Here is a 24,926-nt window from a genome sequence, read left to right as displayed (position 1 = left end):
ATCACGGCACATCCGGTCTTCAAACGCTTCAATCTGTTCCAGCTTGATCGAAGCTTCTCCTATTGGTAAGAACATTCCAGTTACACGGCACGATGTCAATTCATTAGTGAGCACGTAAGGCACCGCGCACGGTCGCGCACTGTTCGCCGGGTAAATGGATACTAACAAACGAGCAAAAAAAAAACCCTCATGGGAATGGAAAATAGAAAGAAACTAAAGATCTACTCCCTCTCCCGCTTCCTGCTGTACAGGAAAGATTAGCTACGGACGTGCCGGCCGTTGTCACACCGAAGACTAATACGTTGGATTAGTAAAATCCCGCAAGTGCGTCCAATATGTCGTGTCGTGCACGGAACACTGCCATGACATCACCGTCGAGCTAGTCAAACCACAGGTAAACCAAGCACAAACACACACACATACACCGATTCCGCGAACCGTGAAAACTCATCCGACACCTCGCGGTACCGCGCGACGTCACGGTATTCACCTTCCAGCGACTAATTGATTTTGTGCCCACAGGATCCGCACATCTGTACAGCAGTGCCCACACGGCAAAGAGAGAAGCCTTGCACGCTCCAGCGCACGCACACCTTCTTCGAAAACGCCATCCAGCGTGAGGCCACTACTTTTCGGCTTGGTAAGGCAAGAACTGCACCAAAGGTAGGAAGAAAACATACGTCTCCACATTTAGAAGTTATGCTTAAATGTAGCTGGAATTCTTTGTAGCACTCGCGCACTTGCGATTGACAATTTGCAAAACAAAACAATGGCACAGCATGCGAAACACGGCACTTGATCGTCGAACAAAATTGGTGTCACGGTTTGGCTGTTTGATGCGTACGCGTGCACAGCAAGATAATTGATTAATCCGTTCTGAGGCTGCACCTACTCCACTAGCACCCACACCATTTCTTCGTCAATCGGTCGCATCGATCGGATGCTTTGTTTTTATATTCACGCACGTTGGTGCATAGATCGCACGATCGATCACCGTAGCCTTTTGAGCCGGTTACCTTTTTTTTTGTGCTGTAAGCGCGCGCGCGCATCGCGTAAGAAGCCGTACCACCGTGTGGTCATCAGTGGCGTACATCAAATCGCTAACTGAATCAGCGGCCATGCGGTAGAGAGCGAGCGCGCGCCTCGGCATCGGCACCGAACGCGCAACGGACGGCGCCACCCATTTTCGTTTGCTGCCCCCGGACCTGGTCGGATGATTTTTCACAAAACAGCAGCCGAACGGTGGCCCGAACATGCAGCAACAGCAACCAAAAAGCTAAACTGCCCCACGCAAAGCGTATTAAAGTGCTTGCTTTTGAACTGCGGGGTTGGTTTTCCCTGTTTGGGGAGTCTTTTTTTTTTTTGTTTTGATCCACGGACGGATGCGCCGAAACCGGCTGGTCTGGGCTGTGGCTACTGTTTGATTCGGTCCGCGTAAACAATGTTGCTTTATGCCTTGGTCGGGGTACCAGGGAACACCGGATGGGTGGGCAAATTGGGAGAATAATCGACATCGACCACAAGCGGCATAGATGATAGACAGGGAGTGAAAAATGATCCCAAACGTGTCCCCCGTGTTTAAAGGGGACCTGTCTGTTTGGAACCATTTCCTCAATGATTCATGCTTCATGTGATTTATGCTGATATGAATCTTGAATTGATTTTGAATAATAACAATCAAATTTTAACATCGAAGTTTTCCGAGTTTTCCAGCACATTTCCATTACACATTATTAATATATATATATATATATATATATATATTATTTTTCTCTTTTGTTATATCATTGTTTATTGTTGATGATTCCACATCAATTTTCCACGATTTTTTTCACTTACTTTGTTTCATAAACCGTGTGTGTTCAGCACGTTAACGGTTTTAATATAAATATTGTTTTGAAATTGTAACATCTGTTTTTATCTTTAACAAATACTGTTTTTATTCCCCCATGGTATTCTGCTTCCAACAACCAAATGTATCTGTCTAGCATGGGGCACACCAGTACCGAGCAAAACCCCACACCGGAAACCATTTAACCGTCGTGCTAAACTTCCCCCGATATGACCCCACGGCGGTCACGGTGAAGGACAGCAATTATGTGAGACAGTCCAGCATTTTGCTAAAATATGCTAATCACGGACGGGGTTTGATTATAAAGTTCGTTGCTCCATCTAGTACACCGATCGGGGGAATAATGATTGTTTACATTCTTACACTGTTCTATTGCGCTTCCCTTTCGAAAATCCGTTGGACGCTTTTCGCTCATGATGGAAAATATAATACTTTCACTAAACTTGCAAAAGAAAAATCTCTTAACATGCCCCATAGTAGAGCATAAATGCGGTTTCAAAACTAAAGTAGCATCACATGCAGCAAACAAATGGCTACTCAAGCAAACATCCATTGAATGGGTGCTCAAAATGGAAAGCTCTTTTTTCTTTCATCCCCCATGAGCTCTCATTGATCGCGAATTCGATCATTAATTATTGTGCGCTTACGAAAAAAAGGGCCCATTTGCCAAAACACCCTTCAAAAGTAGGGCAACGGGAAATGCATAACGTACAATCGAAAGAGAAGAAAATGTTTGCCGACGTTCACTTTCAACGAACTGCAAGAAAACTGGAAGAGTTCGCCAACCATGTATGCGATATTTTAGTTCCATTCTTGCTGTTGTTTGGGAACTAGAAGATCATCTTTCATAAAGCTTATTATATAAAAGCAACATCTCAATGCTTATCGATCACATTCCAATGGCTCCGTCTTAATCGCGCCGGTCCACACGGTACTGCAGGTTGGGAAGAAAGTTTAAACCCATCAGATCCTCCTTTCAAATCGTTCCCTCGCGGCTTATTAATGTGTTAATCAATTGCCTTATTAATTCATTATTTTCCCTCCCATCGAGCGTTTGGTTGTTGTTCAAGAGAGGGACCGGTACGCTGTGGACTATCGGCATATTAATAATCAACGCCACTTTTTCCACCAACCACTCACACGCACGACCACAAACACATGCATCAGCTGGACACGCACAACGTATGGAAAATGGAAGCGCCAGTCGGCCGCTGCCTAGCCGGACAGTGGCGGTTCGTACCATCAACTTGGCTTATTTTGCAATTGGATTTGAAAATTCACTTTCTAATGGTGGCGGTGAAAACTTTCCATTTCCATGCATCGATCCGTCAAAAACGGATCGCATCCGTGCGGCTATGTAACGGGTGGTGGCCACCTTTCGTAACGACACCCTCGCGGAACTGGTTGGGCGCGATAGAACATACAGCGGGGTGCAGGTGTACTTACCCACTGGAGTACTTGTTGCCAAACTTCATCGATCTGTTCGGCGGCCATCCGGCAGTACCCGGTCATCCATTCGATTGCGCTGCTGCAATAGAGGTGACAGGTGTGCAGAAGGATCAAGAAGTGATCCATAAAGCCGGCCATCACGATCGCTCTTCTAATGAGGTTTTAAACGTTTTCCGTACTGTTCGTTCACAATCACGTTCACAAATTTCCCTGGAAACAGTTTCAGCTGCAGAGGATGGTCAATTCTTTGCTGACATCACCAGTATGGCCGTTTGGCAAAATGTTAGCTCCGAACGCGGACACAATTCGTGCCGTCATCGCAATGTACCAGCGAACGACTGAGAAGGCGTCCGAACAAATCACCGCCGGCAGCAATGACCGCAGGCGCGCACACAGCACCGAAGCATAACTCCATTCCTTCCTCCCTGCACATCCAGAACCCGATGTGCCGTGCTTCCCGACAAACAGAACCGCCACCATGCGTTGGCTTTTGTTTTTCAGGTGTGTCGCCGTTCCGAAATTATCCATTCGCTTCGTCTCACTCTGCGACATACACATCCGCCAGAGGGGCTGACACCGGAATCGGTCGAATGACTGAAAGAACTCCGACTGCCCAAAAGGTTGTGCTACCGGTATCCATTCCAGCACCTTGGATGGTTTTAGTCGCACTCGAAGGGTTTTTATTTTTCTGCAGTTTTCTTTCTTTCAACCTTCAATGGAACCAATTGATGGACGATATGCGGTCAACTTAATTCTCCCCCAAGCATGGCTGTATGAAGATACCCTCCCGTGCAAAAAAAAGGTTTACGTCAGAGACGCTTGTTATTCCCTTTACGGTCGAACGAAGAAACCCCACAAGTTTGTGATTTTTGTTTCAATTGTCACTGGGGTTTTTTGTGTTGTTTTGCAGCATAGAATGCTAAAGACATACTGCGTCTGTGTTACGAACTTGCTGCGTAAACGCGGCCACGGTGAAAAGAAGGCCAAAAGAAAGACAATATATTAAAAGACAATTAAACGTTCCTACAATACGAACCGGTACGTTGGATATTTTGTCAATTGGATGCACTTTACAGTTGAAATCACGTGCTAAAAAGAGTGCTTGAAAAGAAACACCCAGCGCCTAGAAGGTGTTTTATTACATTACCTCAGGCTGGGTTTGTGTTCAAGGATGTATAGGAATAGGTGCTACGTGTTCTGTTGGTTGCTTTCGATGTCTTTCGGCGTTTGTGAGATTTTAACATTACACGTGTTGTGCTAATGTAGGTATTACGCATCAAACGTTTAGCTGAGCCATTACTGGTCAAGGGTCAGACCATTAAGCTTCAAATCGTTTGTGGATTCTGATGCTCCAAAAGGTATTCATGGCCAAAATCGTGTCGCGTATCGTTCTCTTCCAATTGATTTAAAAACAGAAAAGAAGTTTTATTGTCTGTTTGGAAGATTCTTTCTATTCCGATTGTACAAATACTGCTGCCATTACTGCTGATTATGGTATTTAGGTGTTGGACCTTAGTGAATAGTTCGTTTGCAAAATCTGAATCTCTGTTTATTCCAGTCTTAATCTTATCTCCATACTTTGTATCAAGTTGGATTATTTTCCTCGTCTTAGTATTATATGAGCTGTTTTAACTACTACTATTAGGCTCTGTTAAATGTCCGTTTATACATGCCCCACTTAACTACATTTGAAGCGTTGTGAAAATCGACAAGCGTTATAAATGTAAATATTTTTGTGATGTCGGAAACTGTATATTTCACCTGTACAAGATTTTCAATTGCTTATCAGAGTGTCGCCTTGTATTTTAATCATTTTAATTTACTACTACACGTTTTGCCACAAGTTTAAGCCAAATTGCACTTAAGCAGTACCGTGTCGTCAATGCTATTGGAATCAGTATTTAATGGACAGTCATAGTAATAGAAAAGATCATAGTTCCACTTGGTAAACGCTATGTAGTCCAAATCCAACCTGCTGTGATTATCGTTGAACTCCAGGAATGGTCGCTTCTCGCCATCCTTCGTCAGCAGTACGTTACCATTATCGAACACTTCCAAACGGAACATCATGGGACGTGTTTTGGACAGCACGTCTGGTGTCATTTGTGTCTTTAGCAGTGTGTTGATGTACTCACTATTGCTGGTACGAGTATGGCGATTTATTTCCGACTTTTGTTCGGACAGGCCGGAAAGACCTGCGGAGGAGAATGGAGGAGTTAATTATTGCGAACTGCGATTGCACTGCGTGTATAACACCAACTTACAAATTTCCGACACACTCTCTCCGTAGGGATAACGAAATTTTCCGAAACGTATGATACCGTCGGAGGGTCCCACCATCCCTACACGAATATACTTTGAGGTGTGCGTACGGCCAACATGTCTAAAGTTGTCCGTCGCAAAGTATTCCAATGTATCGTTGTAGCCGGGCACGTTGTCATACTGTAGGCATCCCTGTACCGCTGGAAACATTAGCAAAATTGTGAGCAATAGTATTACACCAACAAAAGGCTCACTTGTATACATACCTTCGAAAGGGTTACGATGTTGGATGTTGCTGAAGACAACCGTAGTACCAGTTAGGAGGAAGATAAGTACAAACCCTGAGCTAGATTTCATAATGCTTCTTTACAACTCTATGGACGACTGCGAACTGACGATGTGTTCGGCTAGAATGATCTATCGCTCTGGACGACCGAAGACAATAATAAGAACTAACATTTTCAAAACTGGATGAACGCTAGACAAACACCAAACCCGACAAACCGGTTCCGATTTGAATTGAAATCATTCGGCACTTCTGTCCCGACACAGCTACAAGGTCGCACACCTTCCAATGTACGATTCCCACCTAAGGAAATAAACTCTCCACCCTTCTACCATTCAACTGCACCCTCAGCAACACGTTACCCTTATGCTGCTGCAAAAACTTCTTCGTCTTGGGATCGACCGACAACCGTAGCAGCGTCGCGCTACCATCGCCCGGAACAGGTTTGCTTATCGGTGCGCTCTGCAGCGCATCCTCAAACCGTACGCCCTGATCACGCAACCAATCCAAATACTTCGCCACATCGGTATACCCAACATATCCGTAAGAGTTGCAGATGCCGCTCTGGTTTTCGTTCACGGAGGAAAACGAAGTTATCCCGCGCAGGAACCAGTAGCCACTCATACGGAAGAACATGCCGCCACCACTATCGCCATTGCAGCTGGAGGTTCCGTTGCGACTTCCAGCACAGTACACCTTCGTCGTCAGTACCTGGCTGAAGAGGTTTCGATCGCTCGCCAAACAATCCTCCGCACTCGCCACCGGTATGTTGGCCTGACGTAACTCGGCTGAAGTGGAATTGTTCTCCGTCCAGCCCCATCCAACTACCGTCCCGAAAGAACCCACCAGCTGTCCGATGTCCTGCGGTACCGAACGTATGCAGATGGGCTGCACGTAGTCATCGTACGTGAACTGTGTTTGCATCTTCAGAATAGCGATGTCATCATCGAACGTACGCGCACTTGCTCCCTGCGGTGAGATGATATCAAACACTCGATTTTCTTGCATCGTGTTGCCACCAACATCCAGATCAAACACTCCCGCTCGGGCTACGAGACGACTCGCCGCGATCGGTCGTTGATTTTCCACCACACAGTGATACGCTAGAAACGATAGAACCAAGCGTAAGAATCAAAACATCAAACAGAATGTAAAACCAGTCGCATCCGTCATGGCGTCATACCCGTAAGAATAGTGTCGCGGTTTATGATCGTGCCGCCACATTTGTACGACGTTCTGGTGACGGATTCCCGATGAAACAGAGCTACGTGCCATGGCCACATGCCGGGCGTGGATGCAGCGCCACCAAAGATGAGTCCCTGTTTCAACACCTGCACCTGGCCACATCGTTGAGCGGAAGATGGTAACAACAAGACGGCGGATGCCAGTAATACCAAGCATCCGCTACACCAAAGACCGACCATGATGACAACAAACTCGCGACTAACACTAAAGCACTAGCGGTGCGTGCTGAGATGTATTGAAGATCGCTGACAAACGTGTACCGATTTATTGTGTGCGTTCGCAAGTGCGTCCAGTCGCGGTTAATCAGCTGTTTCACACGACGAAGCCGGTGCGTTCCGACAGCAGATGAGTCGTAAACGAACACTATCGTAGAAAAATCCGGTTTACCGGTGGTTACAATACCCCGCAAGCTCAACCGGGCCTGTTTGTCGGCGGTTATTCCCCGGCATGTATACCAACACATGGGTATGAGGATCGTTGTGATGATCGGTTAATGGGAAACCCAAAGCAATGCATAATCCCCCTGGAGTAAACATTGTGAAATTGGTTGTGATAAGATAATTTTACAACTATAGAAAAAAGTACAAAATTGATTAGACCCTTTTATTTCTCTCTCTCTCTTATACACCATTTACGATCACTTAACAAGTGATCGAGCCATAGGGTATGTGTCATTTAACCTTAACCTTAAGCAAGGCTGCATCGCAAAAGCACCGACTCTTCACCGCCAGCACTATCATCGTTCAACGGACAGTCGTAGAAGTAAATCAGATCGACATCCCACTTTACGAACGCCATATAATCTGGTGGAATCGCATTCTGGCTATCGCTGTACTCGAAAAACGGTCGTCGTTCGCCATCCTTCGTCAGCTGGACACGTCCATTATCGAACACTTCCATCCGGAACACCAACGGTCTCGATCGGTGCAGCAGTCTCGGTGTTGATGCTTCCTTCAGCAGCACATTGTTGAACGATTGATTCCGACGGCGTAACTGTCTTCGGGCCACCGATTGAGTATTACCCCAGCCACTGAGCACCAGCTCTACGACGTTTTCATCGAAAGGGAACGCCGATCGTCCGAAGCGAATGTGACCATCGTTTGCACCGACTATGCCGATTCGGAAGTAGCGAGAGTTACTTGTACGGCCCAAATTTCGGAAGGTGTTTGTGGCAAAGTATACCGGCGTGTCGTTATATCCGGGCACATCGTCAAACTGCAGGCATCCTTTGACTGCTACAGTACCAAAATTTAATAGACAAATTTGGGAACGTAAAAAGCATAAAAGTAGAAGTAGTTGAACACTGTTTAACTTCCCGCAGCGTACGATGCGTGTAGTTCCTTATTCGATAGCCACAAGGACGTTAACTGATAGTTTCGAGTTTTTACTTACCGTCAAAGGAATTACTATGCAACACATTTCCTTTACTGGGATCCACCGACAGGCCCAACGTCAGAACTAACAACGTGAACGCGATCATTGCTGGTTGAGAACTATTTCAAGTGTTTTGGACTTGAACCGAGATTCCGTGGTTTTGTGCAAACCTGCTTCTTATCCAAAACCGTTCGACACTAATACAGTTAAGAAAATTAAACACCTTATACCTTTGCCAAATTCTTTAGGATAAGTATTGCAATCATCGTAAATTAATACAATGTAGTTTCTTCTTTTTGTTCAGCATTGTATGCAGAGCTGTTACATGCCTGTTTATTAAATTCTAATGTAAGCAGGACAATGGGAATGGCCAGTCTAAATCAAGATCGATCGAAAAAAAATTATGTATTGCGTTAAGCCGATACTATTCGAAACCCGATATACTATTCGATCGTACTCCCGCATTTTAACAATTTTATCCATTAAAAACTAGTCTTCTTTCACTAAACTGTAATTTGTTGTATCTTGCATTCAAATGCAGCAATCTTTATTTAACATTGCATTAGTCCTTACATTGCGTGTACGAGCACGAACCACCAACTATACGGCTGGAACCAATCCTGTGATTTGCTAGTTATTATTTCTCACTAGGGGCAGCAGTTCAGCGCTCACTTTTTCCAAAGGACAATCATAGAAATATATTACGTCGTTGTTCCACTTGGTGAAAGCCATATAATTGGCAGGAGTGCGTTTACTATCGTTAAACGATAGGAAAGGATGATCCTGTCCGTCAATGCTAACTTGTACCGTGCCGTTGTGGAATACTTCTACCACGAACATGGTGGGCTGGAACTGTGACATCAGTTGTGGTGTTTTTATCTCGATCAGCAGGTTATGATTCGGAACTTCACTATACTGGTGTCTGCCAGCACTTTTTGTATTTCCCCATCCTCCCAATACTGTCAAATAAGCAAAGCAATCCAAAATTAATGAACAGACTGACCATGCGTAACTTTCCACACGTCCAACATCATCTTACCAATCTCAATCACATATTTATCGTACGGAAACAAGGAGTCCCCATACCGAATGATTCCATCGTTCTGACCTAAGATTGCGATTTTAAAGTACTTGGAATGTTTCGTATGACCAACATTGAGTAGGTTTGACGTCGGGAAGTATTTAAGAATTCCATCGTAGGCTTCCACTTTGTCGTACTGCTTACAGCCTCTAATCACTTGAATAAAAATATTTTTTTTTTTCAATGTATAATATTACTACTCTTTCGAATTACGATGCTTACCATCGAATGGATTCCTGTGCAATGCCGCAACATCAAACACTTTAACCAGCACAACAATCGCTACAACTGACCACAGTTTCATGGCGATTCTGATGAGTGATCTACGGTACAGCTTTACAAACTATTCTCAAGAGCGGCCTGTGCCATGGTATAAATAGTGAAATGGACCATCTTATTTTGCCTCGGTGGATCTGACACTGTAACTGATCGCTGACAAGCAACGGTCAGCGTTCGATGTGTAAGTACAAGCCACCGAAAGGATCAGTGTACGGACGTGTACCAAGTGTCCTGACTTCGGATCGGGGAAGGAGAAGCGAACGACGCTTCAGCGGGGGGGGCGAATGATTGCAAATGTAATTTGCTTTTCCTGTAATGTTCCTTTCCTTCTTCCATTTCTTACTATTTTTTTCCAACTGCCAGAGGTTAAGCAATTACGCGAACCGTTCGTTCAGTTCTTCTTCACAAACAATCTATTTCGCTCTAGCTTTATCACCGCTAACGATTTTATCAACTGTAGTTTGTTTGAGAGAAGAACTGGTGATAATGTTCGAACAAGGCCAGCAAGGATCGATCGGATCTCATGCCGGAACAGCTATTTGCAGTAGGTCTAACGTTAATCGACTTGAAGGTTACAAGTGCAATGTTCACCACCAGGAAGGACGAGAAAGTTCTTGCAGTGCAGGGCGAGAATAACCCAACGCTCAGAGAAACCAGTGAACTAATCATAACCAGCGTCATCCTCACCATAGTTCATCGGCATCGAAGCCACCGAGACCGGGCTGGCAAAAGATTACGCGTACGGTTCTCACAGTTGTGGGATGACGGATGGTGGAAGATGTGGTCATCGCGTGGGTCATTGCAGCTCTTGGGGCCGAAAGAAAAAGTTCATCTGATTTCGCAAGCGCACTTCGGCAGCGGCACGAGTTGTGATAGTAAACGTTCGTAGCACACAAGAAGCGCAAATATGTAAACATGCGAACAGGAAATAATACAGTAAGATTGCAACTCGACACGTGATTGGACATCACGATAGTCGGACGGAGAGCGTGAAAGCAGCTGGGCATGCCGTCACTAACGTCCGCAAAAGTGCAAGAGAAGACCACAACCGGTACACGCCTTCAGCTAGATGGCGATGTTGTGGCCAATGTTACAGTGAACGGAATGACAAAATCGGTGACAATCCAGGTTGTTACCTCGGATTTGCAGGAGATTTTGTCCATATTTTGTCGCGAGGAACTTCAAACCGACATTGACAATGTTGATAATCTTATTTACTTACTTATCCGGCATTACAAGCGCTTCGCGGTATTGGTCTGCTGTAGGACTTTACGGTCTGGGTAGTACGATGTCATTCTCATGATGTGACCAGCCCACCGCGGCCTGGCAAATCTAATCTAGTGTTAATAAACAATGTCACAAAAAACATTAAAATGCTAGCATTTTTGTTTTGGATGGCATTAGCTAAAGTTCTGGTTGGTTGCTGTAAGTGAACACCCGATAGAACTTCGTAGCATTTTTCCTGAATTCTTATTAGACATAGGGTTTAAACAAACTTTATTGCATTTCATAATTTTGAATATATAATTTTTTGTTTCATCGTCATTCAAAATTTGTACATTTTTTAATGCATATGATATTTCCTGACCCATCCAACCGATATCTTTGTTCTACTGACGCAAGCTAGATTGGCCAGTATGAGATAGCAACTTCACTGTGATAAGGTTACCACAAAAACGCATAGTTCACAAATGTATTAGTCGCTATTACGTTCCTCGATAAAAATGTTAGATAATGAACGTTGCAGTTACGATATCAGTAGAGTAGTTCTTCTTCACTTTAAACAAGGGAGAGGGTCCTTGAAATCCATCTCCAAAGTTATCACTACGAATGAATGTATCAGTTATATTACTGCTGCTTCTGCAATCAGAGTCAATATTGTGACATAGGGGGATTTTTTTGTATTCGTAGGAATCATCAGAACGCATTCATTTGCTTTCATTATTCAGAGGACAGTCATAAAAGAAAATCAAATCTTTTTCCCACTTGGTAAATGCCATGTAGTCAACAGAAATATGATAACTGTCGTTGAACGTCAAGAAGGGTGTTGGTTGTCCATCGAGACGCACTTCCACCCGACCATCGTTGAACACCTCAAGCACAAACATTACAGGCCGGTACTGGGACATCAGGTTTGGGGTTTGAGCTTCGCCGAGCTGGGTGTTGGTGTTCCGATTTGATCCTGTTCGGCGCTGTCGTCGTCCAGCACTCTTAGTGTTTTTCCATCCTCCGAGCACTAGGGTAAGATATGTCTTTGGAAATGTCCTGTACCAGCTATAGCCCCTTGTTTCTGCTTACCTATCTCTATCACATCGCTGTCGTAAGGAAATAACGTTTTGCCGAACCGAATATGTCCATCGCTAGGGCCAAGAATTGCGATTTTGAACCGCTTGGAGCGGCCTGTGTTACCGACGTGCAGCATGTTTGCCGTGGAAAAGTATGGAATCGCACCATGGTAATCTACCACACTGTTGTACTGCTTACATCCTTTGATTTCTAGAGAAATGATAGATTGGTGAACATTTTACTCAGCATGACTTCACCCAACCTCTTATCACTTACGATCAAACGAGTTTCTATTCAACGCATCCACAATGGAAACAGCAAGGATCACCGCACTTACAACAAGTTGAAAAGATTTCATTTTGGGTCCAGTGTGCAGCTTAGGATGCAGCGGAGACAACTGAAACGTTCACCACCTGGGATGTGTTTTATAGGGAGTTTTATGAATGAACCATTCGTGGTTCTTTTTTTCTACTGCAAACATGTTGCTTTATCTTCGTGTTGTTGACTAGATAACATATCAATACCATAAGATGTATCTGTGTTTTGATATCACAGGCAAGCAATATTACTGCTACATAATGTCAAATAGGTTAGATAATAGGAATATTGTGTAGTTACTTAATTATCAGGCGCTTCGCGGTCTTAGTCTCCTCTGTCCATGTGGAAGACTTCGATCCACACGTACAAATCATCTTCCTCTTGATCGCGGCTAAGATGGTATCGTCAGTTTTGGACAAAGTTGATGTGTACTATTGTAAATTTGCTAAACTATTGTATATTGCTAAAACGCTTAATAATAATAATCAACATAATCAGATATTTTTTCGTTTGATGAGCTTCACTTTTTTATTGGAATTTTGAAGGTATTATATACTTGTTTTATTCATTTGCATTTGGTGCTATGAACTAACTGATCCCTCAACAAATGTAGTCAATCTCTACTGCGGAGTAGTCATCTCTACGCCGCTACCAAATACACTACTACGCTACTCTTGAATAGTGACTGCAAAACATTGATTTTTCGGTTGGAACGTCCTTTAATAATGATGTTACTTTATACTGGATGGTTACTAAACCACAGTGCAGTTTAGAAGCAAGGAATTGTACAAAACGTTCGCATCCTCGAGAGGACAATCGTAGAAATAAACCATATCCTTGTCCCACTTGGTGAAAGCCATATAATTGGCGGGAGTGCGTTTACTATCGTTGAACGACAGGAAAGGATGATCTTGTCCGTCAATGCTAACTTGTACCGTGCCGTTGTGGAAAACTTCCAGCACGAACATAGTGGGCTGGAACAGTGATAATAAGTTCGGCGTTTGGGCCTCGACCAGCTGGTTATTGCTGTTTTCATTCGAGGCTTTACGATACTGGTGTCGAGCAACACTTTTTGTATTTCCCCATCCTCCCAAAACTGTCAAATAAGCAAAGCAATCCAAAATTTATTAACAGTCTGACCATGCGTAACTTTCCACACGTCCAACATCATCTTACCAATCTCTATCACGTACTTATCGTACGGAAACAAGGAGTCCCCGTATCGAATGTGTCCATCGTTCGGACCCAGGATACCGATTTTAAAGTATTCGGAATTTTCTGTATGGCCAACATGGAGAAGATTTGTGGTCGGGAAGTATGTAAGAGCTGCGTCGTAGGAGCCCACTTTGTCGTACTGCTTACAGCCTCTAATCACTTGAGGAAACAAGGTTTGTTTTCAGTGTTGAACTTGACTTTTCTTTCAAATTTCGATGCTTACCATCGAATGGATTCCTGTGCAATGCCGCAACATCAAACACTTTAACCAGCACAACAATCGCTACAACTGACCACAGTTTCATGGCGATTCTGATGTGTGATCTTCGGTGTAAGTTTACAAACTGTTATCAAGAGCGGCTTGTGCCATAGTATAAATAGAAAGATTTGAATTCCACGCTAGGCTAATTATTTTCCACTGATAAGCAATTCATACAGTGTGTTTTGTGAGCGACTCGGAACTGCTTTCGTTGCGGTGATTTAAGGGAATTAAAACAAAGAAGCAAGGTACAACTACTATCTTCGGACCCCTCCAACAGATATCTTTGCTCTGTTAAATCAATTCAGATAGGTCAGTTGTTTGGATAGTAATTAAGCTTTGATAAGGTTACTTTATACATGCAAAACATACAACTCGCGAATGTATTACTGAAGATCACGTTTCTTAAAACAAGTTTGATAGTGAGTGCTTGTAAACGATCAGATCATGTTGATTGTTATCAGTTGTTTTATTATTATCTAAACAGCTTGAGTCACTGTTGTAGCAAAGTGCGAATTTTTTATTGTTGTCGTTTGACATTATTTTAGGGCATCCACTCGGTTGGGATTCCCCAACGGGCAATCGTAAAAGAAAATCAAATCTTGATCACCCTTGGCAAACGCCATGTAGTCAACAGGTGTACGGTTCGTGTCGTTAAACGATAGGAAAGGTGTTGATTGACCATACCTACGTACTTTCACTTGACCATCGTCGAACACCTCCAGCACAAACATTATTGGACCGTACTGGGACATCAGATATGGCGTTGGAGCCTCGGCGAGCAGTGTGTTAACGTTTTGGTGCGTTGCCGTTCGGCGCTGTCGTCGTCCAGCACTCTTAGTGTTTTTCCATCCACCTAGCACTAGGTACAGATATATTTTTGAAGATAAACGGTATACACTGAAGCAATATGTTTGCTCTTACCAATCTCAATGCCATCGCTATCGTAAGGATATACCGTTTTACCATAACGAACGAGTCCATCGCTAGGGCCAAATATTGCGAACTTGAAGAACTTGGAGCGGCCTGTACTACCGACGTGCCGCATGCTTGCCGTGGAAAAGTATTTGACTGCACCATGATACTTTGCTCCACTGTTGTACTGCTTACACCCCATAATTTCTAGAGAAAATGAAAAGTTGATTACCGTTCACATGTGGATTGAATGCACCAAATCCTTCATCACTTACGTTCAAACGAATTCTCAATGAACGCATCCACAATGGAAACAGCAAGGATCGCAGCAATTACCACAACTGGCAAAGACTTCATTTTGAGTCCAGTGTGCAGCTTAGGATGCATCGGAAACAACTGGAGCGTGCATCATCCAAACAAGTTTTAAAGAGAGTTTTCTGAATAGAAACTACTTGGTACTTATTTACTGCACAAGTGTTACTTTATCTGAGCTGATAACATGTCGATATCATAAGTTGTATTTGTGTTTAGATATCACAGAGCAGGACGTATCTAAAAGGTAACATGATATCGATATTTGTTTTAGCTATTTTACAAATATTGCATTGGCCGAATTCCCCCGGGATAAGCTGTTCTTTCATTGCTTGCAGAAGGAAATGTCTTCAAACGAATGTGTATTGGCAATATGGCCTGGCAAATCTTGTTCAATCATTTCTTCGTGAATATCATGAAGTTAGTGGGAGTTTGTGTGGGGTCGAAGAATGTAAGGAGAGGATATCTATATCCGTCAAGAAATACATCCACTCGTCCTTTCTGAGAAACTCTCAGTACCATCATGAGAGGACGATACAGCATTACCAGACCCTTGTTAATCACACCATGAGGTAATATTCTTTGTTTTAGTCGTCCAATCGTTGATTCCGTTTCCTTTTGATCAAGAACTATGGAAATATGAAAAACCGTCACCTAGAGCTTTATCAACATTTTGAGAAATGCTAAGGCATTTTCTAATGGCATGTGAAGTTAAGTCGGTCGGTACAATATTATTCAAACATATTTAATTGCGGTTTGGGATGATAAGCCATAGTATACAGAGAATAGTTACTTTAATATTATCTATTCCTTTCCATCGCTAGTGAGCTACGATGAACACGTTTTATGCAAGCCCTCTGGCGGTTGCTAGCACGAACTAATGCTCCAATTGCAGATTCTTTGAACACTCGCTGTGTCGGAAATACGTGCCGTTTTATGACTGATGTGTTAGATGCAATAACAAAATGGTACTGGTCAAAAGGCAAAATAGAAGTATCATTTTATTTCATCCGCAACGGCACATACATCGAAATTCTGCCCCGGTGTTTCTGCATCGAACGAGACGTTATATGTACACCAAAACGATACGCAAAGCGATTGATTTAAATTCGTGTACAGCATTTACCCGAATTAAACGGATCATATTAATTTGATAATTAGTGTATTGTTGTACGTGAAATTCAATTTCCAGTATGCAAATTTTAAAGATTCTCAAAAACTCGTTACATTTTGTTATCATAAAAAATTTACAGTATTACTCGAAATCATCGAAGAAACATCCGTTTTGAATGTGCTTCGTAGCGTGGAAATAAGAATTCGTTTCCTTAGTACGAGAAATACATGATGTTTTAAAGAAATTCGAAATACTCGGAGTTCTCTGGAACGCATTATTCGCGTATCTCGGCTACTAACTGTATATAGTATGCGTGATTTTATTATTATCTACGAAAAACAAATCGTACGTAAAACGACAGCATTTAAATACTAAACCTACACAGTATTGTATTCGCAATGCCAACGCTAATGTACTACCGTAGCTAATGGCGGTACTATTCGAACTTTCTCTACGAGGTATGTAGGTAGAGGTGCATGATTTCAACCAATACATTCATGGTGAGCTGCGAAGGGTGGGTCTATCGGAACGGTTCCTTACCAGCTAGAGTTAGTATACATGTTGCCACACCCTACATGCCCACCGCCTACACTGCGCACAATATTTTCAAGGAATAGTGGATTTCGTGGAATCTTTTCATCGTACCGTACGATGGATGGTAGGAAAAGCGATAGTAGATGAGTTAGTAAGAATGCGAGATGAAAAAAGGGACCGCTGTAATTGCTGACCATACGAACAAAATTTGGAACAAGCAGGCGTTACTGTTTCTCTCGAACTTTGCTTGTATATTCTGCACGAACTCGCCGTTGTATTCTTCTTCTCGGTGTAACGACCTATTAGATCATGTCTACCATTTCCGGTTTACTTGACTTATTTCATGAACGTAATCGTAATCCTTGCTCCCGGTGATATCGATCCGAAACAGCAGTTGCCATCTGCGGCGAGAATACGGTAACTTAAGTTCGCAAGGGAAATTTCGATACATCGAGTGACACAGTTACCTAATCGCTAAGCTTAACTCTCTTGGCAGAACAAGATCCACCCAACGTTTCCTGTTCCTGGCCTTCCATATCCGTTTCGGTTGCTTCCGAAGATGGTGGCACAACAGTGGAACTGGAGGATTGAGATTCTGTATCCGTATACAACCGCTTCAGCATACCGGAGCACGTGCGAGGTTTAATGCTACATTGTTTGATCGATGTGGCCGTACTCGATGCACCCGTCGGTTCTGCCCCAACCGATGGTGCACCAAACCCGAGCTGATTTATGTTAGCCAGCAGTTCCAAATTTTTTGTTTCGGATTCTTCCAACCGACGACGCAGCTCCTTTATCTCGGCACCGCGGCGCACCAGCATCAGGCGCATGCTGCGCATTTCAGCCTTGAACGAAGACAAGGTATGATCGATCCGATTAATGTCGAAACGCATTTTGCGCGTCTTGTTATTTATCCGCGCGATCGTAGTGTTGTTCTCGCAGCTTCCATTGTACGAGCTCTGGCAGTACAATCCACCGAGTGTTCCAGAGGAAGCGGATGAGGATGACGATGATGTCGGGAGCACCTTCTGGGTTTGCTGGGAGATGGGCGTTAGCGTTGGTATTATAAACTTTTCCCCATTTACATCGCATGGCAACATAACTTCGTGCTGTATGAAACTAGCCGCTGGAAACGGTAAATTGTGGTGGCTACCCAGTTTGGGATGATGCTGTACGCCGATGATCTTCTTCAACCGATGCGCAATGTTTTCGTCGAAGTGTTCGATCGCCATGGAGGAAATGTCGCGCAGCTCCTGGAGCACCTCATGCGCCCGAAGAGGCCGCGACGTGTTCTCGATTAGCCCCAGTATGTTCAGCACTTCGTCGATCACCTTGCCCGGTATGAAACAGCACAGCTCCTTCTCGATAAACTTCGAGTACGTCATGGACAGCATGGAGATGCGTGTTTCGATGCACGTCAGGATGTCGGAATGCTTCGATAGCGGATGGTTCCGTCGTTCCGATTCACGCCGTGGCAGCTGAGATTTGATCGCTTTCAGATTCATATTGTGTTTTCGAATCATCTTGATAAAGCCTCTGTTGAGCAGCGATTGGCAAATGCGATCGATTTTTCGACAAACCTACAAAGAAGATAACGGAAAGCAGTCATGGATGTGACACATTTGTCCTTGGGAGAGGTGTCGCGTTGGCTCCGGCGAAGGCTTTGTGCGGTGTAACTTACGATGCGCTTTTTCGCTATCTCGTCGTATGTTAAATTCTCCAGCACATGCTCTATCATACAGTCGGGAAGATCCAGAAAACTTATACACGCACTACTTGCTGCAGTAGAGTCATCGGACGTCGAATCCATGGTATAGCGGGTATCTGCGTAATGTTGGCAGAAGTTACCCGAGCGGTGCGCACCAGCAAAGGTTCTTTTATTTAACAGTACAGTTTTTTAATATCTGCTGCTATGAAACAACAGTCGGGTTTATTATTTACGTATGAATACCATTTTCGCAAATTAAAAACAAAACAGCTTGACTGTCAACACTGGCACGACGACTATTGTAGTGTTCCGCTAAAACGTGTAGAGTTCATCACAGTATGGCGCATTCATATTCTCTTGGACTGATAAAATTTTCCATTTTTTTAAATATTAATTTCTTTGAGTACCGAAGAACATCAGAATAATTACTTTTGAACACTGGTAATGGCGTTGAATTGCGTGTGATAAATATTTTTCATTGTTTCAAAATATATCTCACATAAAGACACGTGATGCGTCACGCGACAACGTTCCAATTTAGGGTTTGAGTATTTTTGCGCGTTTGAGTTTTAATCACACCTGCAGAATTATTTCAATCCACAAGGAGTGATAAAACAGTTTTACTCACTCCTGAGTGAGTTTCTAGTCGGTACAGAGAGTGAGAGTGAATATAAACGCAAAAGAGTGGTTAAAAGAGTCAACTGTTCGTGCAGATTTATACTCATTCACTCTCTCGAAGGTTTCAACTCACTCACTCACTCTTACTCAGCGCGCACATCCTTATTTCCAAGGTAATCGACTATACATTACAATGGATGGAACGTGTGTGTTTTTTTCATTAATTTTTTTTTCAATTCCTTCTCTGGCAAACTTCACTTTCTTTCGTACCACGAACCAGGTTAAGAGACACAATCATCAATCAAAATACTCGATTACTACGACAAGCCTATTGACCGGTATTTCTTATCGAGCGTATGATTTAAGTAATCCCCTACGAGTACTCGTTACTGTTGAACAATCCCCGATAAGAGAATGTGATTCCCGAGTATTGACGACGGCGCTGTCCAGGGATGCAACGATTTTCGGTGACGTAAACCAACTCGTTATCATGTTATCAGTTTTTCCAGAATCGCGCCCTTGCCGAAAAGAGCAGGATGCCATGAGCCGTGACCGAAATTCCCACGTCTCCGATATTACTTATGGTTTCCGATACGGCTGCTAGCAGTTCAATGGTTATCGATTAGCTGTTATGCACGTCTACTTGCCGGTTCCTGATGTTAGATACAATAACTTACGATCGATTTGTATCATTCTTTTATATTTCCTTGCACAGATACATTCATAAACACTAGTGTAAAAACACAATTAGAATTTTCACTTAAGCGCAACAAAAGCAATACAAAAACATCAGATCCTTGTACAGTAGGATAAAGTCGATGAGATTTAACTGGTGTTTGTCCGTAAAATACTTCATAGTAAAACTCCATTCACATACCGGCGAGTTGGGATGGGCTTTCGACGTGTGCAACTTTCGGTACACCTCATGAGGAGTGTTCAAGAGTGTGGTAACGGCGAGACGTTCTGCTGATCCACCGGTTGAATGCCTAAAAGGTTCCCGGTAAAGGGAAGCACCACCTTGCAGTTGAAATACCACTGGACGAGGAATATTACGAAGAGAAACACATCTGAATAGATGGGAAACAGCAGAAGAATTGTTTAATTACGATGACCTCAATGGAGGGGATAGTCGGTCCAAGCATACTCACGTATCGTGACCCGTTCCCAGCTTTCCACCATGTACAGCTCCGTTATCATCAAATACCGAAACCACCAGTAGTTGATGAAGCTCAATACACGGTCCAGCAGCTGTATCATGCTGTAGCAGTGCTGTGTGTTTGCCGGCGGGTACGATATATGCGCTTACCGGATACCGAAGCGATGCTATATGATCTATGCTTCTGGAGATATCGATGCACCAGTGCTATTGATAAGTTGGATGTTTGTGAAGAAGAAAAATAAACACACTGCTAATATGACAGCAGATTCGGACTGTTGTAAGGTTCTACATAATCGCAACAATCGGTGGTGTGTTTATGACGGAGAGTTCACCCGTGCCTTCGACGGTTCTAAATTCGTAGGATGTTAACTCAAGCTTGTACTACTTACGATTTTTTGTAAAATCTTTTCAGTGGAAGTCTTGGAACTCGAATAATGCTAAAAATAATAATTTCGGTTTGTTCTATATTCAATATCAGATTTTTATTGCAGTTCAACTGTCAGTTCGAAATAGCCATGTAAATTTGACAGCTTATGGGCGGCTGTCAAAATCGAATCCAACATGGTGTCGTTTGAATGCAATAAAAAGAGAATTTTGCGCTGTTTCTAGTGGAGGGAAAGTTGGAACGTCGGCAGAAGCGCGAATAATTAGACAGTGTACCGGTGTGTTAAAATACAGTACAAAAATGCATCGCAAAGCTTCACCATTTCCGTACGATCCGATGATAATTCCGCGAGTAAAACAGGTAAATTGCCAAATGCAAAACTGCATTCTGGTTAGCTTTGTTTGCTGACTGGAGGTTATGCTGCGGTATGCGCAGAGAAGCCGACGGTGAAATTCTCCGTATGGGTAATGTGTTTCATGCTGCGATAGGTGATTATTGATTTTTTACTGCGCCTTTTACATTACCTACAGTATCTCGAGGAAAATGTGCACCAAACGTACGTGGACACGGGAGTGATGGCCCGGGAGCTGCAGCAACGTTACCGCGAATACCATCGACGTAAATCGAATCCATTCCGATTGCTAGTGGAAGAAGCGTACCGTACCGTGTTGCACAGCTACGGGCTGGATAGTAATGCGACCTCGGAAGCAGAGGATGATGCCGGCTCAGATGTAGAACTGATGGATGAGGGAACGCAGCGAAACCAAATGAGCAATACACTCACCAATATGTACATGAACAATCGGAACCGTGCCGCACCCTCGCAGGCAGTTCCACCGGATCAGTCCGGAACTGGAGCGGATGGAGTTGCCATTGACATCATCAGCAGCGATGAAGAAACCAGAGGCGCAACAAATGCTGCCGAAGCTGTTGCAGGAGGTGAATCTAACTACGTTCAAAGTACATCACAATTAGCAAATAATTTCTTCACAGAAATTTCGATGTGTAATTATCCTTTTCATACTTTTTTTTCTTGTCCATTTTTGCTTTGTAGAATTCGTAGCGCGAAATAAGCACGTAACGGTGACAAAGCTTACTCGAGTCAACAAAGCCCGCGAAGATGATTCCAGCAACGGTAGCGTGGAAAGCGGTGTAAATGCGTCCGAAAAAAGTCAACCCGAATTGAAGCGTCGCCGATTGGAAATAGCCAATGCGCGCGGACCGATGCAAAACTGCACTAACGGACAGATGAATCGGGTGACGAAGCCGAATAACGTGAGCAAGCAGCCAAACAAAGCAGATCAAACTAATCAAACTACCGGTACACCAACTACAGCAGCGTCCGGTCAACGTATGAAAAAGTTCCGCAAAGAAATCGTATCCCGCATGAGCGACATCACCTTTCAAGATGTCGGTGGAATGGACAAGGTACTGAAGCATCTCTGCGAACTTCTGCTGCACGTTAAGCATCCGGAAATATATCGACATATTGGATTACCACCACCGCGAGGGTTCCTTCTGCATGGTCCACCGGGTTCTGGGAAAACGCTTCTGGCTAGAGCTATTGCCGGGGTAAGTGAATGAGACGGTTTCCTCCCTGTTGGTATATGATGCTAAACTTGGCTTATTTGTCTGTTTTACAATCTTTTTATCATTACAACCTTCTAGCAACTGAACATCTGCCTAATCGAAATACCAGCCACAGAGCTCGTTGCCGGTGTGTCCGGTGAATCGGAAGAACGAATCAGAGATGTATTTGAGCAGGCCGCCTCACTGGCACCGTGCGTACTGTTCATCGATGAAATCGATGCCATCTCTTCGAACCGCATCAACGCACAGAAGGACATGGAACGGCGCATTGTTGCACAGCTACTAAGCAGCATGGACGCACTCGGAGCGCAAGATGGCGGCGAAGGTGTAATCGTGATCGGTGCCACCAATCGAGCCGACGCGCTCGATCCGGCACTACGACGTATTGGACGTTTCGATCAAGAGATTTCACTCGGCATTCCGGACCGGACGGCACGAACACAAATTTTGCGTATCATCTGCCGGAAGCTAAAGATCGGCGATACGATTGATTACGGCGAGTTGGCAAAGTTAACGCCTGGTTACGTTGGTGCAGACTTGTTAGCGCTTGCTACACGCGCTGCTAATAATGCCATCAAGCGGTATGATTGATAAGAATTTTAAACGTAAAGAGAAGGTTAATAATATTTGTTTTCTTGTTTCCCTTGTAGGCTTTTTACCAAGCAGGAATGGAAAATGTTGGAGAATGTAACAGCAGAAAGCACGGATGAGGACGTTGTGGCCATAGACGATGAACCGGATGAGGTGGTAAATTTGGACGATGAAAAAGATGATCCAAAAGAAGCGGAAATCAAACCATCCGAAGAAACGGACAAGATGGATGTTCCTAAGGCCATCGAAAGTACCAGTGAGGATTCAAAGACCGAAACCGAGCAGGGTGTTGCGGCTGCTGATTCGACACAAATTACTGAACCGACAGCGGTTGTTCAACAGCCCGAGGTGACTCAAGAGAAGGAATCTACCAGTGAGACGAATGCTGAAAAGATGGATGCGGAACAAATACCTACAGTTTCTACTGAAGCCACTGTTAAAGAAGGTGAAAATGTGGAGACCGTTGAACAGGAAGACCATCAAATGGAAGAGAAAACGAGTGATAATCAAAGCGCATCAGTCGAGGAACCCACCGTGCAACCAGCAGTGGTAGAATCGACTATGGAAGCGGACAGTGTTATTCAGCCAAAAGTCGACAGACAGCAAGAACTCACACTCGAGCAGATGCTGCAATTACTGCTCAATCAACAGAATGCTCTGCCAGCGGCGGATCTGGAGGGACTATGTATCGAGCGGGACGACTTTATGGAATCATTGAAAACCGTTCAACCATCGGCGAAGCGTGAAGGATTTATCACCGTACCAGACGTAACGTGGAACGATATCGGTTCACTGGGTGATATTCGGGAGGAGCTCAAGCTAGCGATACTGGCACCGGTCAAGTTCCCGCAGCGTTTGAAACTGCTTGGTCTGAACGCTCCTTCCGGTGTGTTGCTCTGCGGACCTCCGGGATGTGGTAAAACTTTACTTGCCAAAGCGGTCGCCAATGAGGCTGGAATAAACTTCATATCAGTCAAGGGACCGGAACTGTTGAACATGGTAAGTGGTGTGCCTTTTAGACAACGTAATGAATTTTTATAACAGATTTGTATTTGCTTTTCTCTTTCCTTTTACAGTACGTCGGTGAATCGGAACGTGCCGTACGGCAATGTTTCCAGCGTGCACGAAATTCCGCACCATGCGTCATATTCTTTGATGAATTCGACTCGCTCTGCCCAAAACGATCGGATACGGCCGAAAGTAGTGCGGGTTCGCGCGTCGTTAACCAGCTGCTAACAGAGATGGACGGCATTGAAGAGCGTAAGGGTGTGTTTTTGATGGCGGCCACCAACCGACCCGATATTGTTGATCCGGCCGTGCTGCGTCCGGGGCGTTTGGATAAGATCTTGTACGTGGGACTGCCAGCACAGGATGATCGGGTAGATATATTGCGCGCGTTAACAAAGAACCGCTCCCAACCACCGTTGGCCGATGATGTGGAGTTTGAGAAGGTGGCCGAGCTAACCGAAGGATATACCGGTGCCGATTTGGCCGGACTTGTGCGGCAGGCTTCGCTACAGACGCTAAAGGACTCGATAGTGGCTAGCGGTGATGAGGAGCGTGTCGGTGAAAGTGGCCACCAACAGATTGACGAAGAGCTGAACAATATGGTGGTTCGTTTCGAACATTTCACTCAGGCGATACGAAACACAAAACCGTCGGTGAACGCGGAGGTACGTTTGGTATTGACACCGATACTCTGGGAACATTTGTTTGATGATACTCCTATTGTTTCTTTCTTTCTTTCAGGACAAAAAACACTACGAAAAATTACGCCACAAGTATGGGGTTAATGTGCTGGTTTAGAGAGACGAGAGGCCAAATGAAGTTATCTTGTTGCGATCGTATAAATTTACAGGCCAAATTTATTATTATTTTTTTTCCGGTTGGTACTAAAAAGTTTCTTTTTATCTGCAGCTCTGCAGGTATAGGTTTTTTTTTCACGCGTAACTCCTGTACTGAAACTTCAATTTAAATAATCGATTGTCGAGGATTATTGTACACTGCTCTGACACATTATAACCGTATGAATTATAATAAAACAAGTAATCGTACTTTAGCCGATCTGTTGGACTCTCGTTGGATGAACACCAT

General features: G+C 44.0%; 10 protein-coding genes across 12 annotated transcripts; 1 reads left to right on the top strand and 9 right to left on the bottom strand.

Moving 5' to 3' along the window:
* The first annotated feature begins 593 nt into the window (after positions 1–593).
* On the top strand, positions 594–24,891 carry LOC128304642 (nuclear valosin-containing protein-like). Of its 3 annotated transcripts, none has more exons than XM_053041851.1 (7): positions 594–663; positions 21,182–21,611; positions 21,706–22,223; positions 22,320–22,822; positions 22,892–23,831; positions 23,909–24,505; positions 24,582–24,891. In XM_053041851.1, the coding sequence occupies exons 2-7, from the start codon at positions 21,227–21,229 to the stop codon at positions 24,636–24,638; spliced, it is 3,000 nt and encodes a 999-aa protein (XP_052897811.1). In that variant the 5' UTR covers positions 594–663; positions 21,182–21,226; the 3' UTR covers positions 24,639–24,891. The 3 variants fall into 3 exon arrangements, with proteins under 3 accessions (XP_052897811.1, XP_052897810.1, XP_052897809.1); XM_053041850.1 differs by lacking the exon at positions 594–663 and adding an exon at positions 20,889–21,011 and having other exon boundaries at positions 21,182–21,590; XM_053041849.1 differs by lacking the exon at positions 594–663 and adding an exon at positions 20,889–21,011.
* On the bottom strand, positions 4,744–6,128 carry LOC128304646 (uncharacterized). The gene is made up of 3 exons (XM_053041854.1): positions 5,830–6,128; positions 5,566–5,763; positions 4,744–5,496 (listed from the first exon to the last, which is right to left on the bottom strand). Exons 1-3 carry the CDS (start codon positions 5,918–5,920, stop codon positions 5,147–5,149), a joined length of 639 nt encoding a protein of 212 aa, XP_052897814.1. The 5' UTR covers positions 5,921–6,128; the 3' UTR covers positions 4,744–5,146.
* Positions 6,142–7,280, bottom strand: LOC128304645 (CLIP domain-containing serine protease B15-like). Its single transcript, XM_053041853.1, has 2 exons — positions 7,033–7,280; positions 6,142–6,952 (listed from the first exon to the last, which is right to left on the bottom strand). The coding sequence occupies exons 1-2, from the start codon at positions 7,271–7,273 to the stop codon at positions 6,153–6,155; spliced, it is 1,041 nt and encodes a 346-aa protein (XP_052897813.1). The 5' UTR covers positions 7,274–7,280; the 3' UTR covers positions 6,142–6,152.
* Positions 7,727–8,577, bottom strand: LOC128304647 (uncharacterized). Its single transcript, XM_053041856.1, has 2 exons — positions 8,487–8,577; positions 7,727–8,329 (listed from the first exon to the last, which is right to left on the bottom strand). The coding sequence occupies exons 1-2, from the start codon at positions 8,572–8,574 to the stop codon at positions 7,782–7,784; spliced, it is 636 nt and encodes a 211-aa protein (XP_052897816.1). The 5' UTR covers positions 8,575–8,577; the 3' UTR covers positions 7,727–7,781.
* Positions 9,035–9,887, bottom strand: LOC128304650 (uncharacterized). The gene is made up of 3 exons (XM_053041859.1): positions 9,772–9,887; positions 9,508–9,705; positions 9,035–9,427 (listed from the first exon to the last, which is right to left on the bottom strand). The coding sequence occupies exons 1-3, from the start codon at positions 9,851–9,853 to the stop codon at positions 9,099–9,101; spliced, it is 609 nt and encodes a 202-aa protein (XP_052897819.1). The 5' UTR covers positions 9,854–9,887; the 3' UTR covers positions 9,035–9,098.
* Positions 11,707–12,530, bottom strand: LOC128304651 (uncharacterized). The gene is made up of 3 exons (XM_053041860.1): positions 12,391–12,530; positions 12,127–12,324; positions 11,707–12,064 (listed from the first exon to the last, which is right to left on the bottom strand). The coding sequence occupies exons 1-3, from the start codon at positions 12,470–12,472 to the stop codon at positions 11,757–11,759; spliced, it is 588 nt and encodes a 195-aa protein (XP_052897820.1). The 5' UTR covers positions 12,473–12,530; the 3' UTR covers positions 11,707–11,756.
* On the bottom strand, positions 12,954–14,076 carry LOC128304649 (uncharacterized). Its single transcript, XM_053041858.1, has 3 exons — positions 13,871–14,076; positions 13,609–13,806; positions 12,954–13,528 (listed from the first exon to the last, which is right to left on the bottom strand). The coding sequence occupies exons 1-3, from the start codon at positions 13,950–13,952 to the stop codon at positions 13,185–13,187; spliced, it is 624 nt and encodes a 207-aa protein (XP_052897818.1). The 5' UTR covers positions 13,953–14,076; the 3' UTR covers positions 12,954–13,184.
* Positions 14,400–15,229, bottom strand: LOC128304648 (uncharacterized). The gene is made up of 3 exons (XM_053041857.1): positions 15,097–15,229; positions 14,831–15,028; positions 14,400–14,768 (listed from the first exon to the last, which is right to left on the bottom strand). Exons 1-3 carry the CDS (start codon positions 15,206–15,208, stop codon positions 14,446–14,448), a joined length of 633 nt encoding a protein of 210 aa, XP_052897817.1. The 5' UTR covers positions 15,209–15,229; the 3' UTR covers positions 14,400–14,445.
* LOC128304644 (uncharacterized) lies at positions 16,201–18,704 on the bottom strand. The gene is made up of 2 exons (XM_053041852.1): positions 18,463–18,704; positions 16,201–18,361 (listed from the first exon to the last, which is right to left on the bottom strand). Exons 1-2 carry the CDS (start codon positions 18,589–18,591, stop codon positions 17,249–17,251), a joined length of 1,242 nt encoding a protein of 413 aa, XP_052897812.1. The 5' UTR covers positions 18,592–18,704; the 3' UTR covers positions 16,201–17,248.
* On the bottom strand, positions 19,798–20,477 carry LOC128304652 (uncharacterized). Its single transcript, XM_053041861.1, has 2 exons — positions 20,256–20,477; positions 19,798–20,174 (listed from the first exon to the last, which is right to left on the bottom strand). The coding sequence occupies exons 1-2, from the start codon at positions 20,362–20,364 to the stop codon at positions 20,044–20,046; spliced, it is 240 nt and encodes a 79-aa protein (XP_052897821.1). The 5' UTR covers positions 20,365–20,477; the 3' UTR covers positions 19,798–20,043.
* Positions 24,892–24,926: the final 35 nt, after the last annotated feature.

Source organism: Anopheles moucheti, chromosome 3 (genome assembly GCF_943734755.1).
Source record: "Anopheles moucheti chromosome 3, idAnoMoucSN_F20_07, whole genome shotgun sequence".
NCBI lineage: Eukaryota > Metazoa > Arthropoda > Insecta > Diptera > Culicidae > Anopheles > Anopheles moucheti.
The sequence above is the reverse complement of the archived record's forward strand: the minus strand, read 5'-3'. Positions and strand labels throughout refer to the sequence as shown.

What these genes read in the sequence shown, in the direction of transcription:
- LOC128304642 (XM_053041849.1), top strand. Translation starts at nt 20,952, where the DNA reads ATGCATCGCAAAGCTTCACCATTTCCGTACGATCCGATGATAATTCCG. An exon ending in TGGCTAGAGCTATTGCCGGG is followed by an intron (nt 22,224 to 22,319) that starts GTAAGTGAATGA and finishes ACAACCTTCTAG; the next exon opens with CAACTGAACATCTGCCTAAT. An exon ending in GACCGGAACTGTTGAACATG is followed by an intron (nt 23,832 to 23,908) that starts GTAAGTGGTGTG and finishes TTCCTTTTACAG; the next exon opens with TACGTCGGTGAATCGGAACG.
- LOC128304650 (XM_053041859.1), bottom strand. Translation starts at nt 9,853, where the DNA reads ATGAAACTGTGGTCAGTTGTAGCGATTGTTGTGCTGGTTAAAGTGTTT. An exon ending in GCACAGGAATCCATTCGATG is followed by an intron (nt 9,706 to 9,771) that starts GTAAGCATCGTA and finishes TTTTTATTCAAG; the next exon opens with TGATTAGAGGCTGTAAGCAG. An exon ending in TAAATATGTGATTGAGATTG is followed by an intron (nt 9,428 to 9,507) that starts GTAAGATGATGT and finishes CTTATTTGACAG; the next exon opens with TATTGGGAGGATGGGGAAAT.
- LOC128304648 (XM_053041857.1), bottom strand. Translation starts at nt 15,208, where the DNA reads ATGCATCCTAAGCTGCACACTGGACTCAAAATGAAGTCTTTGCCAGTT. An exon ending in CATTGAGAATTCGTTTGAAC is followed by an intron (nt 15,029 to 15,096) that starts GTAAGTGATGAA and finishes CATTTTCTCTAG; the next exon opens with AAATTATGGGGTGTAAGCAG. An exon ending in TAGCGATGGCATTGAGATTG is followed by an intron (nt 14,769 to 14,830) that starts GTAAGAGCAAAC and finishes ATCTGTACCTAG; the next exon opens with TGCTAGGTGGATGGAAAAAC.
- LOC128304652 (XM_053041861.1), bottom strand. Translation starts at nt 20,364, where the DNA reads ATGATACAGCTGCTGGACCGTGTATTGAGCTTCATCAACTACTGGTGG. An exon ending in CTGGGAACGGGTCACGATAC is followed by an intron (nt 20,175 to 20,255) that starts GTGAGTATGCTT and finishes CCATCTATTCAG; the next exon opens with ATGTGTTTCTCTTCGTAATA.
- LOC128304644 (XM_053041852.1), bottom strand. Translation starts at nt 18,591, where the DNA reads ATGGATTCGACGTCCGATGACTCTACTGCAGCAAGTAGTGCGTGTATA. An exon ending in AGATAGCGAAAAAGCGCATC is followed by an intron (nt 18,362 to 18,462) that starts GTAAGTTACACC and finishes TCTTCTTTGTAG; the next exon opens with GTTTGTCGAAAAATCGATCG.
- LOC128304647 (XM_053041856.1), bottom strand. Translation starts at nt 8,574, where the DNA reads ATGATCGCGTTCACGTTGTTAGTTCTGACGTTGGGCCTGTCGGTGGAT. An exon ending in GCATAGTAATTCCTTTGACG is followed by an intron (nt 8,330 to 8,486) that starts GTAAGTAAAAAC and finishes TTGGTACTGTAG; the next exon opens with CAGTCAAAGGATGCCTGCAG.
- LOC128304646 (XM_053041854.1), bottom strand. Translation starts at nt 5,920, where the DNA reads ATGAAATCTAGCTCAGGGTTTGTACTTATCTTCCTCCTAACTGGTACT. An exon ending in ACATCGTAACCCTTTCGAAG is followed by an intron (nt 5,764 to 5,829) that starts GTATGTATACAA and finishes TAATGTTTCCAG; the next exon opens with CGGTACAGGGATGCCTACAG. An exon ending in AGAGAGTGTGTCGGAAATTT is followed by an intron (nt 5,497 to 5,565) that starts GTAAGTTGGTGT and finishes TCTCCTCCGCAG; the next exon opens with GTCTTTCCGGCCTGTCCGAA.
- LOC128304645 (XM_053041853.1), bottom strand. Translation starts at nt 7,273, where the DNA reads ATGGTCGGTCTTTGGTGTAGCGGATGCTTGGTATTACTGGCATCCGCC. An exon ending in CCGCGACACTATTCTTACGG is followed by an intron (nt 6,953 to 7,032) that starts GTATGACGCCAT and finishes TATCGTTTCTAG; the next exon opens with CGTATCACTGTGTGGTGGAA.
- LOC128304649 (XM_053041858.1), bottom strand. Translation starts at nt 13,952, where the DNA reads ATGAAACTGTGGTCAGTTGTAGCGATTGTTGTGCTGGTTAAAGTGTTT. An exon ending in GCACAGGAATCCATTCGATG is followed by an intron (nt 13,807 to 13,870) that starts GTAAGCATCGAA and finishes TGTTTCCTCAAG; the next exon opens with TGATTAGAGGCTGTAAGCAG. An exon ending in TAAGTACGTGATAGAGATTG is followed by an intron (nt 13,529 to 13,608) that starts GTAAGATGATGT and finishes CTTATTTGACAG; the next exon opens with TTTTGGGAGGATGGGGAAAT.
- LOC128304651 (XM_053041860.1), bottom strand. Translation starts at nt 12,472, where the DNA reads ATGAAATCTTTTCAACTTGTTGTAAGTGCGGTGATCCTTGCTGTTTCC. An exon ending in GAATAGAAACTCGTTTGATC is followed by an intron (nt 12,325 to 12,390) that starts GTAAGTGATAAG and finishes TCATTTCTCTAG; the next exon opens with AAATCAAAGGATGTAAGCAG. An exon ending in CAGCGATGTGATAGAGATAG is followed by an intron (nt 12,065 to 12,126) that starts GTAAGCAGAAAC and finishes ATCTTACCCTAG; the next exon opens with TGCTCGGAGGATGGAAAAAC.